At 43.5% G+C, this 18,099-nt stretch overlaps 2 protein-coding genes across 2 annotated transcripts; both read right to left on the bottom strand.

Annotated features, from left to right (window-relative positions):
- Positions 1–1,027: 1,027 nt before the first annotated feature.
- On the bottom strand, positions 1,028–8,177 carry LOC306701996 (cysteine-rich and transmembrane domain-containing protein 1). The gene is made up of 3 exons (XM_079167471.1): positions 8,048–8,177; positions 4,143–4,480; positions 1,028–1,998 (listed from the first exon to the last, which is right to left on the bottom strand). Exons 2-3 carry the CDS (start codon positions 4,459–4,461, stop codon positions 1,895–1,897), a joined length of 423 nt encoding a protein of 140 aa, XP_079023597.1. The 5' UTR covers positions 4,462–4,480; positions 8,048–8,177; the 3' UTR covers positions 1,028–1,894.
- A 4,692-nt stretch (positions 8,178–12,869) lies between these two features.
- Positions 12,870–16,606, bottom strand: eif4ebp3l (eukaryotic translation initiation factor 4E binding protein 3, like). Its single transcript, XM_079167819.1, has 3 exons — positions 16,194–16,606; positions 14,224–14,400; positions 12,870–13,459 (listed from the first exon to the last, which is right to left on the bottom strand). Exons 1-3 carry the CDS (start codon positions 16,324–16,326, stop codon positions 13,431–13,433), a joined length of 339 nt encoding a protein of 112 aa, XP_079023945.1. The 5' UTR covers positions 16,327–16,606; the 3' UTR covers positions 12,870–13,430.
- Positions 16,607–18,099: the final 1,493 nt, after the last annotated feature.

Here is an 18,099-nt window from a genome sequence, read left to right as displayed (position 1 = left end):
ATATATTCTTGTTTGAAAAACGTTAAGACACAAATGACCCTGATGTGTTAATGCTATGCCAGTAAACGACCACACACAGCTACTGTACTACCGCTCATGGGGAAGGGGCAATATGTTTCACACTGACTGTTCATCGATTTTAATGTGCCATTACAATTAGGCCTGTTAACACCACGTGCTTACGGATTGATGTTTTTTTTTTCACTGGAATAATAATTTGACTGTACTCGAGCCCTTTCAGTAGTGTTCTATAATCAAGCATCTATAATCAATATTTTATAATGACAATGGATCACATGGCTACAGTACTACGTGTATTCACGCCTCTTACATTGTTTCCACATTTTGTTCTGTTGCAATCTCTTGATTGTCGTCTTGAGACGCTGTTGCACCTTGATTGGATACCACCTGGGCAGGACAGGACAGGACCTTTCTCGCAGCAGACATGTTGACTTGTAGGACTGAGGGAACAGGTGTTGCTAATAACACTAACGATGGCTCTGTTCCATTCATGTGTTCCAGTGAGAGTGACAGTGAGCATGCACCATACCTGGACCCTGAAATCAAAGCAGCGAGACACAGGTCTGTGGAAGAATGCACAACAATGTAGTGAACCCACTGAGAATTATCACCCAACTCTGCAGTAAACCGGCAGCTCTCTCAACTTTATAAGCAACAAAAAGTATCAAAAGTAGAAGTACTCATTATGCGTACTTTAGTATCCCCCCCCTCCCCCCCATTTTAGTTTAAAATTGTCTCTCCAGTTCTTTGGTTTCAACGTGTCAGGCAGCCAGCTCCGTCTCAACCAGCATCCAGCACTAGCAGCTGAGTTATAAATAGTTGATGGATCCGGCCAGGCCCCCGGCAGCTACAGTGTGCTGATCTATACTCCCCGTCCTGCTTTAACCTCACACACGCATACAGCAAATACACACAAATCACAAAGCCTCCCATTTTATGGGAATACATTATTTTAATGCAAGTTTCTCATCCAAAGCAACAAAATAAAAAGGCATCTGACAGGTCATTTGGTTTCTTCTGTTAAGCAATCACTGTTTTTTATTTTCTCCAAACTTTTTTTTTTTTCATATTTTCAGTTTTATTTCCAAGGTATGTAATAAAAATAACATTGGAATATTATTTGTTTCATATTAAGATCATGGGAAAAACAAGCAAACATTGTAGCCATCGACTGTTAACAGTAATCAAACATAAATCACTGTCATCGTTAAAAATGCATTCACATGATTCCACCTGAAGACATACTTGCACAAAAAAAAAAAAAGACGGCCTCTGTGCAAATGAAAGGGATACATTTCAAAGCATTAGCTTCTTAAAGAGCGCCCTGTGGCTCATCGGCAGCCGGGGTCTTGGTGCCCTTTGGAGTGTGAGGGGGGGGGCTGAAGGGCGGAGTTAAGGAGGGCTGGAGATGGTTGACAGGGCAGACAGGAGTAGTATCTTACAGAGGTAATCGTCATAAAGTGCCAAGAGAGCCTCACACTAGATGAGCCTGAGATCCGAGTTTACCATACGTATTGTTGTGTATCTCTCTGTGTGTGTGTGTGTGTGTGTGTGTTAGTGTAAGATTATAGCGAAGAGCCTGACGTTCAGGTTATGTTTAGAAGCGAGGTACAAGCTGCTACAGAGTAGCCCCTGGACAGCGACGGACGGTCAGTGCTGAGGGTTTCACATCAAGGGAGAGTTAAGTGGCACCGGACAGAGACTTCCATATGGGAATCAAGGCATATATTTATAGACAGGCAGAAGACTTGAGGAGGAAACTGGAGGGGGGGGGGGTTAAAAGGAGTGCAAGGTTTAAGGCAGATGAGGGGGGGGGGGGGCTCGAGGCACATAAAAGGGAGGGGGAGGGGGTGAACAGTTGGGGGGGGAGTAGTTATGTCAGCATGTCCCAGAGACAGCAGCAACACAGAGCCGTCCAGCAGGCCGTCAGGCATGTGTCTCCTGAGTCGTCCCTTCTCCTGTCCTCCACCACGTACACTGGAGAGAGAGAGAGAGACAGAGAGACAGAGAGAGAGACAGAGAGAGACAGAGACAGAGACAGAGAGACAGAGAGCGAGCGAGAGACAGAGAGAGACAGAGAGCGAGAGACAGAGAGACAGAGAGAGAGAGATCAGCAAGGTGATACAGAGAAGAGGGGAAAGAAAAGGGAGACAATTTTAAAGAAAGCAATTAGGGATTTGTTTTCCTCTGATCGCATTAAAACCGGAGATAATTTACCGCCGGGTCTTCAGCGGTACGCTCGAGTGTAACCATGGCTGCTATGATTTTTCCTCTAACTGCGTTCATCACGGGAGGCGCATCGCCACGGTAATGCCAAGGCAGCCCGGGCGCCACGATCAGGCAGCGGTTACGGTTACACGAGCGCTGCTCTGAGGTATCGTTAAACCGACGACACGAGGAGCATCAACCAGACGTGTTCCTGTATCGTCACGTGTGCTTCACCTTCAGTCAATGCGTCTAAATAAGTCATGAGAAAGGGTTATGTTACCCACATGTGAAGTTTACCATCTGTGTCACACACACACACACACACACACAAAAAGCAAGTCAAACAACAGGCCTGAATAAAAACATCTCCCGTTTCTTGTGTTTGTGATCAATCATTCATGTGGAGGGAGACGGACATCCAGCACAGAACAACCAGGTGCAGTGACTCATGACATAGGGCTGTGTGTTGCCACGGTGACCGGTAGATACGGTGAAGCTAGCTCACCGCGCTGGACTCTGATAATGAAATGACTGGTTAATGATTGGCCAATATTTTAAAAATGAATGTCTCTGTAAGTCAGAGCGAGGTTCTCGATGGCAGAACACTCCGCTTATCTTGATCAGTTACACGAGCAGCGACACCTCGCCGACTCCCTCTAACACCAGCAAGGTGTTCAAGGCTGGAGGCCTTCTGGAGGCTTCACTTTGAATATTTTATTACCGCGACATGTGCGCTTTTTTTTTGGTGTGTGTGTGTGTCACAGCTTCCATTGTGGATGCTCAGTTGGGAGGTGCTACTGCACCGGCACACCTTTTTATCTTCGACTGGCTTGACTTCTCACTTCTAAATCCTTAATGACTTGCTCTGTGGGCCGACACGCTTTTGTCCCACCTGCTGAAACAGCTCATTCATCAGTTAATTAGTCGGAAAGACAGAATGAACGGGCAACTATTTTCATCATCGATTAAACGTTTACATTTTTCGGAAAGTGAAACATTTGATGGTTCCAGCTTCGTCTTGGGCTGGGGGAAATTGGGCATTTGACGGATTAATTGCTCATGAAAATAATAGGTCCTTTTTAACAGTAGACATTTTCCCTTGTTGTCAAAGTTAACTAACATTATAGTGTCTCCGTTGTATTTAAGTGTCCCATTAAGCTGTGACAGTGTGACAATGAGCCGGCATGAACAATACCAGCACCCTGAAGCTAAATATAATTCAGTCATCACTCATTTCATTATTTGCACCTGTGCTTTTTCCTCTTTCTCCTGTTTAAAAAAGGACTACCTGCCAAGGTGTGGGTCACATGACCAACGGAGACAGCCGTAGGTGTCTCTGGGCTAATTTAAGGCTTTTTAGGAATTCTGATTTGAACGGTGCAAAACTGTTTAAATGTTACGATGAAATTCAAATTATCCCTTCGATACTTTCCAATTTCTGAATCAATGTTCTTTCATCGCAGACATTTCCCACAGATTCTTAAATACACGAGTCCGTTGCACAACAAAAGACTCCCACCACCTCTGTTCAGATTGTCTCGCTGGAGAAACATCAAATAATGAGGACGGCGCAGCTGACGGCTGATGTGATAAAAAGGGAATAAATGCCATTTTCAGGAATCAATACCCACTAAAGTGCGTCCCCTGCCATTTAACAAAAATACAATCTCTCATAACAACACGATCAAGCCCAAAGTCAGAGTTGTGTGGTCTATTAGATAGCACTGTAACAGCTCACACAGCTATTGCTCAGCCCTTATGTTAGCAGATTAGCTCGCCTCTCCTTCCTGGTCGTAGCGGCCCGTTGAGACTCTCGAAGGTATCCGGTCAGAGGAGGAGCCTCGTCTACTTTTTAGATCATACATCTTTTGTTCCGACAACATTATGAATACCATACATATGTTCCCACTCACCTGTGTTTTTGGGAGCTTCCCCATACATAGGCCCAGGTTGGGGCCCCCCCTGCCAGCCGAACTGTGGTTGCGGTTGTCCCGGGTACCCATAAGGAGGCTGTCCTTGGTCAGGGTATGGACCTCCAGGGCCCATTTGTCCCGCAGGGTACTGTGGGTACCCTGCATTGGGCTGCTCCATGTTCACAGGGTACCCCTGTGGAGGATAACCCTGAGGTGGGTAACCCTGAGCTGGGTAGCCCTGTGGAGGCGGGCCTTGGGCTGGGTAGCCCGGAGCAGTGGGGCCATTGCCTGGGTACGGAGGGGGCTGCTCGAAATTCATCTCTGGGACGAACGGTCACCTGAAGAGCAAGAACAACAGGAGCGAAGGTGTAACTTTTCACATTTGAATCAAGTCTGCTAAGAAAACACTGCAGTAAAGAGACAGGAAGAGGATGTGGGCGCAACATCATGTAAACACCAATGCCAGCACTGATATCAAAACAGAGGGAGTTAGGGCAACAAGTCACATATTATAAATGAGTACAACTTGTGTTTCTACTTGTGTGCTGACATACCTGTAAAAGGACATGTCATAGATAACGTACAATACAAATTCTACATACTTTAAATACCATAATTTACTATATTAGTGTATGATAAAGGTGAACATACCTATTTACAGTTAGTAAAGAGATAGTAATTTGGTAATACAATAACAACAGTATACACATTTTGGGGATATTATATATTGAACTGTGAAGCCTAAACAGTCCATCACCATACTAGTTTGCAGTTATGGGAATGCATCCAAACTCTATTGCAGAATCAGAACAATGTGGTATTGTATCGACCGCGTGTGTGTGTGTGTGTGTGTGTGTGTGTGTGTGTGTGTAATTCAGCCTCGAGAGTCACATTAGGCACTGAATTCCTCCGAGTCCCGATATAAGAGCACAACATTTTCAGTCAACTGATGCAACTGTTTCCCATGACAGAGAAGCGCAGAGCATAGAGTCGCTCCCTAACCTCTCCACTTATCTCCTGCAGTGTCATGCCTCCTCAGCCCTCACATGGCGAACAATCACGGCCGCGCGGGGAGAGACGAGCCCGGCGGATCGCTGTTTGCACGTCGAGAGTGTCTTATGAGTCAACGGTCAATCACGGCCCACATCAGAGCCGACAGAGATAAGCTCTGTTTTCTTACTGCGCACGCTTTACAAATAGAGGAGTCAGCTTCACAGAGTGCAGGGCGAGGCTCATTGAATATGAGAGAGAGAGAGAGAGAGAGAGACAGAGAGAGAGACAGAGAGAGAGAGACAGAGAGAGAGAGACAGACAGACAGAGAGAGAGAGAGAGAGAGACAGACAGACAGACAGACAGACAGACATAGAGAGAGAGAGATTGCAGTGACCAATCTTCACACTTTTTTTTCTCTCTTTCCTCAGAAACACAGCAACATCCCACATTCATGGTTTCCGTGTATGATGTGTGAAACCAACACGACACGGCAGAGGAAAGACGTTGATGCCGTTGCCCCACCAGGAACTGATTTTGGTTTTTTTTGTATTTCTTTAAGGCTGTTTGAAAAAGTCCAATAAATGTTTGTGATTAGCTCTGTGTCTAAAGGTTAACCGTTCCACTCTAGACCTCGTGAGAAGATTGTGCGTTTCCCAACCTATTGGCTTCTGATAAGGCAGATCCGGGTCCATCGCAAACCCTCAAGCTAAGCCTTCATCGCTGGATGTGCTCATGTAGAACGGCCACAACAAAGGGACAGAGGGCCAGACGGAAAACTGCATGTCTGCCAGGCCTTCCCCGGATTCCTCTGTCATGTTGTGTATGTACACTGTAAACATCTAAATAGCACTCCAGCTCCGTTCTGCTCAGCTCCTCCATCCACATCCAATCCTAATCCAATACAAAGCAATGCAGTAGCCGCACACTGAAATGAGCCGAGAGGCGTTTGTCGAGTTGGTAGACAGAAAAACGGTTGCCAATTCGTAAAAATAACATTGTATTTATTAGGTTGAAAGTATAAGAACAGTATTTTTTATCTCTTTGATTCCCTAGTTTGGTAATAATATGAATAACATGGTTTAAGGATAACTCTCGGGTTAAACAGATACGGAGCGCATTTCATAGAAGAAAAGAAAAACAACTGTTAATGTCGTACATCCTGCTTCCACATCAGCAGTAAGCTTCTCTGTGCAGCGCTCCTCAAAAAGATGTCTGTTAACCGCCTGACAGATGGCACGGCCTCTGTAACTATGGTTACCATGCTCCAGGGGGAACAGAACGATCCCTGATGGTTTGTTTTTGTTGTACCTTGAGGCAGCGAGGAGAAGGGAAACAACACAATCATCAGAGCTCTCTCTCTCTCTCTCTCTCTCTCTCTCTCTCTCTCTTTCTCTCTCTCTCTCTCTCTCTCTGGGAACAGGGAAGCGTTGCTCCACCTCATAAGTAATTTGTGACCATAAAGGAGTGTTAAATTACTGGCTAAAGGCTGAGAGGAGCTTTTTTAATAACCAGTAGTCTGACATCCTTATTGGCATCAAAGTTCACCATGTGGGTCACCTTGGCTTTATTGTACCCACATAAATCTGCACCGGCCTTTGGTATCAGATTCAACTCTGATGAGAAGTGATTTACAGGTTTCGCCTCTCCTATGAAGGCTTGCACAGTGTGTGTGTGTGTGTGTGTGTGTGTGTGTGTGTGTGTGTGTGTGTGTGTGTATGTTAATTTGCATGTTTGCCATTTGTTTGCCGAGTGAGTGAGTTAGGACAATGTTTCCACAGTAGAATCATGGTGATAATTTCACGTACAGACAGTTGAGACGTCTCTCTCACAATGGCATTACTGACAAAGGAGTAAGCAGTAGTCAGTTCACATGCGTTATTATAACGGCAGCATTAAACAATGTACAATAAAACCTAAACCTTGATCAAAACAATACCTCTGTAGAATAAAGAAAGGACAAAACAAAGTGCCCGATCACATATATCTAAATTGTGTGAACCCGTTCAGAGCTGCTAGCATCAGCTGCTGTTAAACTGATTTAGTAAATGCCATGCACAAAGATCTCACAGGGTACTGGGGAAACTTCCCCTTATTATTAACAAGTTCCATTTCTAATTTAGAGTTTTAAAGAGGAAATGTGTGTAGAAATAAAATTTGACACTGGTGCATTTTCTGGGCAGATGGCACGGCATCCTTAAGGTACTATGTGTATGGTATTACACAATGCCAAAAAAACAATTCTTAGTTTCATCCCTAGAAATGTGGCCTAAAAGGCAGGTCTACAGCACAAGGCTAGGGTTTATACTTCGTGTAATTGAGACTGTGCTGACACAGGGGCAGCTCTGTAGCCTCTGTTTATCTTCTCTGCATCTAGAGACATCACGAGACCGAGAGGCCGTGTGTGAGGACATAATTAGGAAGAATCGGAAGCTATCTCACACATACACACGAAGGCAAACACACGGGCTGAGCCAAGTCACGACCAAGTGACAGCAAAAGACAACATATATATTTAATGGAGTGGTTTCAGTAAAAAAAAATAAGAAAAACGGTCTTTGTTTCTACAAACGTAACTTGACATTTAGCGGCATTGCATTAATTGAAGTGTGGCTATTAAGCTAGCTTAATATTAGCTTATTATTACCATTTTAGCACGAGTCTTTCGGTATAAACGCTCTATTGATATCAGTGTTGTATTAGTAGGCCTGTTAGTACAACGTTATTTCGCGCCAACGGTAGGTCAGTTATCAATATAATATTTAAGAAATATTATAAGCTAATAACAAATTGCACCTGCAGGCCCCAACCCATAGCACTGTTCCGTTTCTCAGGCCCCTGAGTTAATGATGACTGTAATGTTACGCTCATAAACGCACAGAAATAACAGCTCGGGACATGTCTTGGCCACCTACCTTTGAATGAATAGTCTGTTGTAAATGGCAGCGACGTCTGTGGAGAAAGAAACTCCTTATTTTTTCCGAGTTTGCAAGAATTTGTTACCGCAATGTGCGACCCTCTTGTGTCTAAAAAAACCCCAGTGCGTATCGCGTTTGCGGGACGTGACGTCAGTTTGAAGTATACGGCACGGGGGGCGGGCTAGTGGGCAACAAACGCGGGGATTGGCTGACGCGACTTGTCGCTGCTCGTGTGCGTCCAATCACACGACAGCGCGATGACCAGTGGGACGTCAGCGAAAAGAAGTGACTTTTGATCATCTGACTTGATAAAAGATTAAATAGGTCCACATAACCCAGCCAGTGACGGAATGAATACGAGAGAGGATAGGAAAGATGGGTGACTAATAAACGTGAATCATTAATTAGAGACCTTGTTGCTCTCGCCTTGGAATTTGACTTTTGAGTTTGATAAGATTATGGAATATTGGCAGCTCTTAACATGAAAGTATTATATTATATGTAATATAATATACCAATATATAAATATGAACAATTATTTTGGTGCTCTTTTATTTAACTACATCATGTGTTTCTATTCATCACATGCACCTGTTTGTCTAAGGTGCATTACTGGTTTTCTCCCAGCAGGTGTCAGACTAACCCCAGTCTATTCCTCTCTGAAGTGCCGGTTGTTGCTGCTTCTTGCACTATAATGAACACGCAGTGAGTTGTTGTGTTGTCATGCAGCTAAAACATTTGCCAATGTCTTTTGTTTTATTTGTGTTTTCTGAATTTTAATAATCAGCATCACACGTCACTCAGAGAAAGGCCCTGCAGTATAAATTCAGCGTACGGGGAGCCCCTGAATTACCTGATTGAAACAATACACTTCAAGTAGTTTGCTTGTCTTTTCTTTTTTCAACCCGTTGACTGTTGCTGTCAGTCTGACACTAACATTTATCATAAAAAGTTCATCAAAACAACAATGGTACAGATATGTAGCAGATACAGCTTTAATTTAAAACTGTGCTTCCAACAAAGGGACTGAATGCCTTTAAACTAATTAAATACTTGACAATGATCTGAGTGACAAGCTCCCCCATAATATGCCTGTGTGTGACTGAGTCTGCTCAGTTTCTGTTATGACAAGAAAGAGCTATGGCTCTCTCTCTTCTCTCTCTCTCTGTCTGCACATGTCGAGCTCTCAGTGTCAGTGTCTCTGCTCTTTTTTACGTGGGCAGCGACGAGACACAGCTCACAGATAGGGTGAAGCACACACTTGCAAAGACATGCACATGCATACCTTACTGGGAGCGCACGTACATATACAGCACATGAAAGCTAGTAGTGGAAGACATGTTAATCTTTAACAGAGTATCCTATTCTACATTCCGTTAGTGTATTATTCATCTGTAAAGTATTAACTATAGCTGTCTAATAATAGCCACGCATGTGCACTTCACATACATAAAAAGGGGGTCGTAGGGTTTGGAGATAGGTTTGTGAAACAGCATCTCGGTTCCTCCATCGGACATGGCACTGCATGAGTTCAGTTTGAGCACAGTGACATGCCAGCAGCCAGCCAGCTTTACAGCTGCCATAGACAGTGGAACTTAAAGGAAACGGTTTCTATTCTGCAAGGTGATACCAGACGGTGTAGTGGCATAAAAGCTTGCACTATACGAGTGTGTTCAACAACAAGCCGAGTTGTAGACCAGCGGTGCCCCCCGAGAAACAAAGACCTGACCTCTGACATACACACGCTAAGCTATATTTACACCTAGTCATGCATGGAAAACATGTTGGTGGCAGGCACTGGTACTGGTGAGACTTTATTAAGCAATAGCCTGGCGGCAGCTGTTAGAAGACTGCCTTGAGACGGTCCAATGAGGCATGTCAGACATTCTGCAACAAACAGCGAAGGGATCCTCAGCTTTATCCTAAGATAAAGTGCATGGCAACACAGAGTATTCTGCATAGTCACTCAAAAGCTGTTTGTTGTGTAGTGAACAAGGCCCAGGTTTGCTTTCAGTGCAGGTTGAGCTGTGAGTCAATTCAAAACCGTGTTTCTTGTCATTTCCTACACTTTACAACCTTCACATAGTCCTTTGCTGGAAACCTCACCTACAGGAGCTAAACAGAAGACATCAGAAATTAAATATACTTGTCTACGATAGCAGTGTTCACCATGCATGAGATAAACATGCAGTCCACTTCTGGCCGTGTGTACCAGTGTCTGTTTACATCGTCACCCCGGCAATTTAGCCCGAGCCCGCACCAACGGCTTCAGCAGGAGCAGCTGACAGAAATAGAGCCCGGCCAGCTCTGCCCAACCCTCTTACAGGGAACAGGGGGGGGGGGGGGGGATGCAAGGGGTGAATAGTTTGTCTGTGGAAAAGGGCAATGGAGCAAGATTACCAGAGTTCATTGAAACTCAAGGGGGTGGTCGTCTGGAGCCAAGTTGTTTATGGGGGAACAAGGACAACATTTCAGAGGATGGGTGGCAAACAGACTGGTTCTCTACAAGCCAAGATGAAGCCTTTTATGTCGGGAGCAAGCAGAACCTTGTGTCACATTTACACACTCATGGTCACTATTTGGATTCAGTGCAATGGGTGATTCCGTTTTTGTTTTACCTCTGAAAGGAATGGATTTATACTGTGCATATATAGTCACAATAAAACAATACGGGGGGTTTGTAGAAATCATCACATTTCTAGACAACAACATAAGCTTTGTCAGACGCATGTCCGCAGACCCTTGTGGCCCTCGCTCTGTGATGGATACCTCGTCCAGAAAGTTACTGACAAGCTTATGTGTCACTGTCACGTGCCCAGTGATAAACGTGCTAGCAGGGATCTGCCACTCTGAGCGATTGATCACCACTGCTACAAGAAATTCTCGACATAACCCCATTTGTCAGTTTATAATTATTAAAAAAAAACAACCAAAGGCAAATGACTGCATGTTAAAAGTGATGTACATTGATTGGAAGCCTGCAGTGAAAGTCAATTCTATGCGGGCATATTTTTACATCAAATTTAGGTGAGCGTGTTATCATCGTGCTGTGGTGCAAATGCATAAAAGAAAGGCACATTTCGCATCTGTGAGTTTTTGTCCAGAGTGAGCTAACTTTAATCACAATGGTAGGGGTACATTTGTCTTCTTTTGACTTGTCAGTCATGAGAGAGCTATTTTGAGCTAGGCAGTCAACAATCCTTGTACCTTTACGAAGCACCCCATGTTGACATAATCTTTGGTTTTCAATGGGTCAGAAGGCTTGTGATGAAGGTAAAGAGGACTGTGGTGTAGACGTGTTGAGTAGTTAGCTCTAATTTTAGACCGTATTGTGCTTCTGGAAGTGTAGTAGAAATCAATAAATAATCTTTATGCACCTGTGGCAAAGCAGTCCTCACCTTCATCCCTTTTTACCAGGACTCCAAAGCTGTGTTTTTACTGTACATTGGTGCCCATCCCATAATAGGACATGGGATGATTACATCTGGTGTAGCAGAAAAATGTGCATGTGGATAAAATAACTCTTTACCCACTCCTCACTGTGTGTCACCAAAAACATTTAAGTATCGTATCTCCCCCTCTGCCCGATAGGAAATCCCTCAAAACTATGTCATGGGAGCATGTGGCCTTTTTCTCACGTGTGCCCAGAACAAACTTGTTCAAACAGCACATGGAGGTCAATCAGCACGTTTTAACAAAAACAGCCGAGTGATTAAGCTTTACCCCGTCTTTTTATCTAAAAAGTTATCGTATCATTCTGCACTGCAGTGCGGGTCCGGTGTTTGCTGTAGGACACAGTAACACTATGGCACACAGCAAGTTGACTTTGCATGGAGCCTGATACTGAGCACACGCTCCGAGTCTCCTCACGAGTGATTTATTAAATCACGTAAATCAGAGCACCTTGGGCAGAACTCAAGTCGATAACTTTTGACGCAACGCTGAGCCGTCGCCGGTCACTCCTGCAAGGCCGTGGGACGAGACCAGCTGAGCAGACTGACCCACATCAATGACCCACAGAGACCTGCTTATCTGTTCTCACTCGCTGATATACCACGACGTCAGCAGGAGCTTCAAAATCCAAGTTTTGGGGTCATCGGGGCTGAAACAAATATGCCATAGCTACCTCAACAATCCTCATAAATATTAGGAAATCAACAAATACATACGAGATAACTGCCTGGTCAATTACCAGCTGGTGCCACACCCCACCCCCACATTACAGTAGTGATATCGATATGCCTGGTCTTTGAGCTGCAGCTGACCTCATTCCTTAAGACCAGGCCTACTCCTACAGTCAGCCTCCCTAATCTACAGATCAGTCTGGAACAAGCAGGCGTCCCTAGCCATGACCCTGTGTACATGGATGGCCTTCAGGCTTTCAGCAACATCCAATGCTGCACTTTGAATTCACTCTTATTCAAAATGATATCTTTCATTAGACTTGTTTTATTGGTCGAGCATGACGATATGTCCGACTGTTCAACATTCCATCTTGAGCAACGTAAGAAAATGCGTATGTTTGACTTTAACGCTAATAAATTAGCCTCAAGCTAAACTGTTTATAGAATTCAACAGGGGCCAAGTCTGTGTGTCTAAGTGAGGGGAGTTCCCGCCAGTGGTGCACAAAAACATTCATGAGGCAGTTATGCAACTCATTAAACATGTAGGTTTCTGTGGCCACATGTTTTCCCATGACATACATCGTTTTATTACACTTTAAAGCATAGTTACAAAGAATAACAATGTCCTAAACATTGTTTAAAATAGAACGCGATATACATTTAATGACAAAAATAAAATACACAGACACAAGCAATTGCTGGCAGTCTGAATAGCCTTTATTTGAAATTATTCACATGTCAGCTCTCCCTCCATACAAAACAGAGAAGGAGCTGATTTTCAGTAGGCCCTGACCCCCAATATTATCACAAAGAAAGTTAGCCATCTGGTTTTTTTTTTTTTGGGGGGGGGGGGGATATACAACAAAACAACTGATGCCTGCAGTGAAAAACTCTACATGTCTTCATGTAATCATCCTGTATTCCCCAACTTAAAAAATAGGCTACATTGTACAATGATATTTACAAAAGATTAAAAAAAGTGAAATCAAAATGGATTTTTTCAATCCTGCTGCAGCTCTGAAGCGAGTGAGCCACTAATTAGCCCATTAAATACCATTTCTTTGCTTAACACTTCTTTTAGGGTCAAAAACACCCTACAGTTTTCCAACTTCCCCATTCTTTTTTGGTTCCTCACAAAAGCTTTTGTTTAAAAAAAGAAAAGGTGAAAAAAAAGCTTTATATGTAATGCATTACAGTCACAAAGTAGCTTGGAGGTGTTTTAAATGATAACTCTCCACAGGAGGTAATACTGGAGCTCAGATGTCCATCTCAAACTGGTTGTCATCTGTTGAAACGGGAGAGAAGGAAGAGTTCAGATTAAGAAGGGGGAGGGGGGTGTTTGGCAATCAGCTGGCAGTTAACTGTTGTGTTTGCAATCAGAACACAACCACACCTGAACGGACTGTACTACAAAGTACAGAGCTTATCAATGCATTCAACAACTGTCAAGAAAACAAACTAAACACATTGGACTATATGGGTGTAGCTCGCAAATCCAGACTGCGCCACATGTCCTGTGTGTTTACCGACCCACAGAAGGGAGGAAAAAGGGTGGGTCAGCACTAATCCTTCTGGTCTTTACTTTGACAGGAGCAATGGAGGTTTGATGCATTTTGCTCAATAATAAATCTAAAACTTGCCCGTGAGCCCAAACCTTTAGTTACACTGTCATGAATCATTGCTCAAATACGGGCTTTTATTCCCGGCAACTCATATATTATCTGGAGCGAGCTATCAGGAAACAGAAAATTCTGTAAAACCACACCGTTGCTTAAAACTGTTGATCTCTTTCTTAACCCCTTAAAATGAAATGATAGGGGAAGCCTATGTTAAACATGAAATATAAAGTGATTGTTGAGTAATCAACCACTAGCCTAGTTTTGAAAGCCTTACATGGTGGGGAATATTTCGATTTTCATAAAACCATAAAAAGCATGAAAACGTATGGACCCATACATGTGTTTGCACACAAACTCTGAAATGTGCGTTTCCCAGTTAAGTCCACTCTGTAACACACTAAAAACAACAACTAAATAGTTAAATGTTTACCTGCAATGTCCTTCTCTTCTTCCTCGGCCTCCTCTTTCAGATCCTGCAGTTTCCCCATATTGTGTGTAGCGGGTACCGTCACCCCGGGGATCTGGGGCAGACAGCATGGGGGGGTCCGGGCCAGAGGGGAGTTTCGACAATCCAACAGAAACTTCCTGTCATAAATGATTCGGGTACCTGAGACACACAAAAACAAAGTCTGGTGTTCAACTAACATCAGATCTCTCTTCCAAACAGGAAGTGAAGTTAATTCTTTAAATGACAAACACAACTGACTGAATGCTGGAGTATCTAATATATATAATAGCCTAGTTATTTTTGCATGTTGGCAATGTGCACAGTCGGGGAGTTAAGTGTCATTATCCTCAACCAGAGAGGATTTGAATGGGAAAAGGAGGGTTCAGTGTGCGTGCAGAGGGGAGGGCTGGAGGCGGTCACTGCCATGAGTTCTTGGAAATTAGAGCACAAAACAGTCTCTTTTTGAAGCGGGAGGCCTTGAGATTAAAGCCACATGTTTGCTCTTTGACTGGGTGAAAACAATCTTTAACATTAACGGCAGATGTAACATGCTGAGAGTATTCTCACTGCGGTGACACAATTTCAGCCTAAAGCTCCACACAAACCCTGCAGCTATCAACATCTCGAATTGCCTTGGCGTGAGGTCAGTCATCATTACACCTTGGACAAACTCCAAGCGACAAACAGCGTCATAAATGGCGTGTTGTGAGAGATTTGACCAGGACACGACTCAAGGAGCGAACTGCTGCCTCTTTATTGGAGTTTGAACCTGCTCAACTTCGCCACGAGGAAAAACAGGTTATGTAATAACCGTGGTTAGCAGCACGTCCTGGACAACGGGAAGGAAAACAGAGACGGGGGGGGGGGGGGGGGGGGGGGGGGGATTGGGGCGAGGAAAGAGGGTTGGAACGCAAGCTATAGTGCTAGCAATGCATTGCAAGGCGGCCTAGAGTGCAGAGCTGTTATGTAAAAAAATAAGGGGGGGGTCAGTCAAGCAACACATAACCCCAGCAGAGTGAGATGTGTGGCACAGAAGGTGGGGAAACAAGTCAAATCTCTGTGTAGCGGGTTCCTACGGCGTGTTTACCAGTGTTTATTTTTGGTACAAATTTAAAAAAGAAAACATTGCCACACTGCCCTATGCATTTCCCCTCCTCCTCGTAACTTGTACAGAATGTTCTCTACAGTTCCTGAAATGCAAAGCTAGAGAGCAGCGGGGATAGGACGCGGCGGAGGCCAATCACTCTGCTCTTCTGGCAGTTGGACACATCCACCCTCTTTAAATCACAAGCCACGGGTTCAAACAGTTCTTGTCTTTAGACGCAGCAACAAAAGACAAGTGTTCAGCCCACAACGTGTTCAATGTTTTTATTTGTCATGGTTATGCCAGTAATCATGCATCTTCACATGTAAGACAAAGTTACTATTGTTCTATCAGCAGTGCAAATATATACACATATCTGTTACTATATAGTATGCATTTGAAAGTAATTTGACATTTAGCAATATAAAAAAACAGGATTAAAAACTGTCTGAGCACTTCGTGCTTCCGCCGTTTGGTTCACTTCACTTTGCCAAAAAAAACAAATGACAGCAAACTTGCTGACAACATGAGGGCTTTGGACAACTGTCACTGTGCAGAATGTGAACAACAAGGCGATCCTCCAACTTCCTCCTATTATTGGTTACCAGGTTACTTTTCAATATAGTTATTTGATGTGTTAGGGCGAGCTAACGTATAAACCGATACCCTTTATCAGCTGTTTTATGCTTGTTTGTATTGTTTTGCAGCTTCTCGCGAGACTGAGCTATAGGCATTTTTTCACCCACGTACGAACCGTTGAGTTTTAGCTCAACTATGTTCTGGCAAGTTCCGTGGTGTGAACGCATTTCGGGAGAACAAAAGTAGTCTAAATACGAGACCTCCAGAGAAAGCGTGGCACAGTTCTTACCTCCTGGCGTGGTGGAGAAGAGGGTCCCCCCGGGTGTCTGGCTGTAACAGTCGGGTAGCTGGGACCAGTCATTCAGGGTGAACACCCTGGTGGGTATGGGGCAGCATTTGGCTTCATTCGTGCCGGTCGACATGCTAGCTTTCTGCGTGGCTGCTGCAGGCGGAGTGGGACTAGCGTCTTTAAAAGTCCTCGAACCCGCTATATATATCGCTCGCTCACAGCCCCTGCACAAAGACAAACTGACTTCAAAGTTGTAGGTTATTTACAACTAACAGCTAACGGAGTAAACGTTATGCGACTGTAACTTCCAAGCAGAGAATTCAAAACAAGCTGGAGAGTTTGGGGCCCCGGTCGTGTCCGTCGCTACAAGCAGCTACCAAGCGCTACCATGTGCTGTATTTGTACTACACACAGCTGCAGCAGCCACTCGTGATGTTTTTGTGCAACAGCTATGAGACACGTGGGGCAACGGCTAGGTGCGAATGTTTTTGCTGTCAGAGACAGCCGAAGGGGCGGTGTTAACAAAGGAGAAAAATAATGATCTGTTGATTGATTATTTAATTTTATGATGAGAACACACACATATATTTCAAGACCCATTGTGTAGCTATGCTATTGTACACTACATTAGAAAATACACTGGTAAAAACGTGAAGATGTAACGTCACCGCCTGTGTCAGTACTTAACAAGCTGATATCATTCAGGAAAGCTTCTCCTCAGTATTAGTAGTAGTAGTAATAATAGTAGTAGTATATTGCAACACAAACATTGTTCTTTGGGTGAATGAGGGTAAAGTGAATGACCAAGAAATGGCATTGTTTTTAGAGTTGGGTCAACTCCAGCATAAAGAAAATTGATATCCGTGTCTTCTCTGGTTCCTAAATCAAGCGCTTCGCCACCTCATCCGTGTTACTCTCTCGACTACACTGCCCCCTACAGGTTGTCAATGTGTGGCGCAGACAGCACTTTTCTCACGACAGCTGCTTCAGATCGCTGACCGACGTCAACAAGAACAATCAATAAGGGCGTTAGTGTCATTTCATGTTTCTGTTATGCTTTTGTTTATCTATTGCGTGCATTAAATATTTATTTTTTGCAATTTGTATTGTTTTTAACATGTTTGCGGTACTTTGATTGCATGTAATGTGGACCTATTAAATTAAACATTATGTTATTATATCTCTATGCTTCCTCATACATTGATTTTGGTGATTAAGGTGTTTGAGGAGAACAAAATTAAAAAACTGAATCCATGATCCAAAGCTGTGCAAACAGCTGATATAAATGTTCACTTTGGACCATAAATATTAGTGTCAACAAAAATGCAGTCTTTTTTTTCCACGGACAAATATGAACAATATAAAGGAAGAAATACTATTACTTACAAAAAAATACTTCTACAAAAAAGTTATGAAATGTGTTTGATGAGGAAAAAATGTATTTTAAATTATAAATTTCAATTTACACTTTCAGCTCCATTCCGGTTTCCTATGAGGAAGTTACTCCCATTTACCAACCACTTGAGGGCGACATCGACATAAACACACTGCTCTTATGCATAAAACGAAGATAGTAGGATGTTTATATGATTATCAAAGACAGAAACAAACGATACTGAGTACATCTCTTGTGGTATCACTGTACTCCCCTGTAGTATTGATACAGTAATCCTAGGGAGTTGTTACTGCAATTGTGTGGTATATTTCATATTTATACATTTAGGTGGTAAATTAACCCAGTGCTTGCAAGTGGCCTACAAAAAAAAATCCCCTCCCTTAAAAATACTGTTTCTCATTTGTTTTTCTACAATAATGAATTACGATACCAAATTAAGTCTCCACATCACATCCGTGTACGTTGCATATTGGACCTTAATTAACTTCCTTACTAGTTTTGAAGTCACAA

This window comes from Pholis gunnellus (assembly GCF_910591455.1).
Source record: "Pholis gunnellus genome assembly, chromosome: 10".
NCBI lineage: Eukaryota > Metazoa > Chordata > Actinopteri > Perciformes > Pholidae > Pholis > Pholis gunnellus.
Note: the sequence above shows the minus strand (reverse complement) of the source record. Positions and strands in the feature narration are given on the sequence as shown.

Excerpts from the sequence above, each read along its gene's own strand:
- LOC306701996 (XM_079167471.1), bottom strand. The coding sequence starts at position 4,461 with ATGAATTTCGAGCAGCCCCCTCCGTACCCAGGCAATGGCCCCACTGCT. Across the intron at positions 1,999-4,142 it reads GGAAGCTCCCAAAAACACAG|TGTACGTGGTGGAGGACAGG; the intron begins GTGAGTGGGAAC and ends CTCTCTCTCCAG.
- eif4ebp3l (XM_079167819.1), bottom strand. The coding sequence starts at position 16,326 with ATGTCGACCGGCACGAATGAAGCCAAATGCTGCCCCATACCCACCAGG. Across the intron at positions 14,401-16,193 it reads CTTCTCCACCACGCCAGGAG|GTACCCGAATCATTTATGAC; the intron begins GTAAGAACTGTG and ends TGTGTGTCTCAG. Across the intron at positions 13,460-14,223 it reads AGAAGAGAAGGACATTGCAG|ATGACAACCAGTTTGAGATG; the intron begins GTAAACATTTAA and ends CCGTTTCAACAG.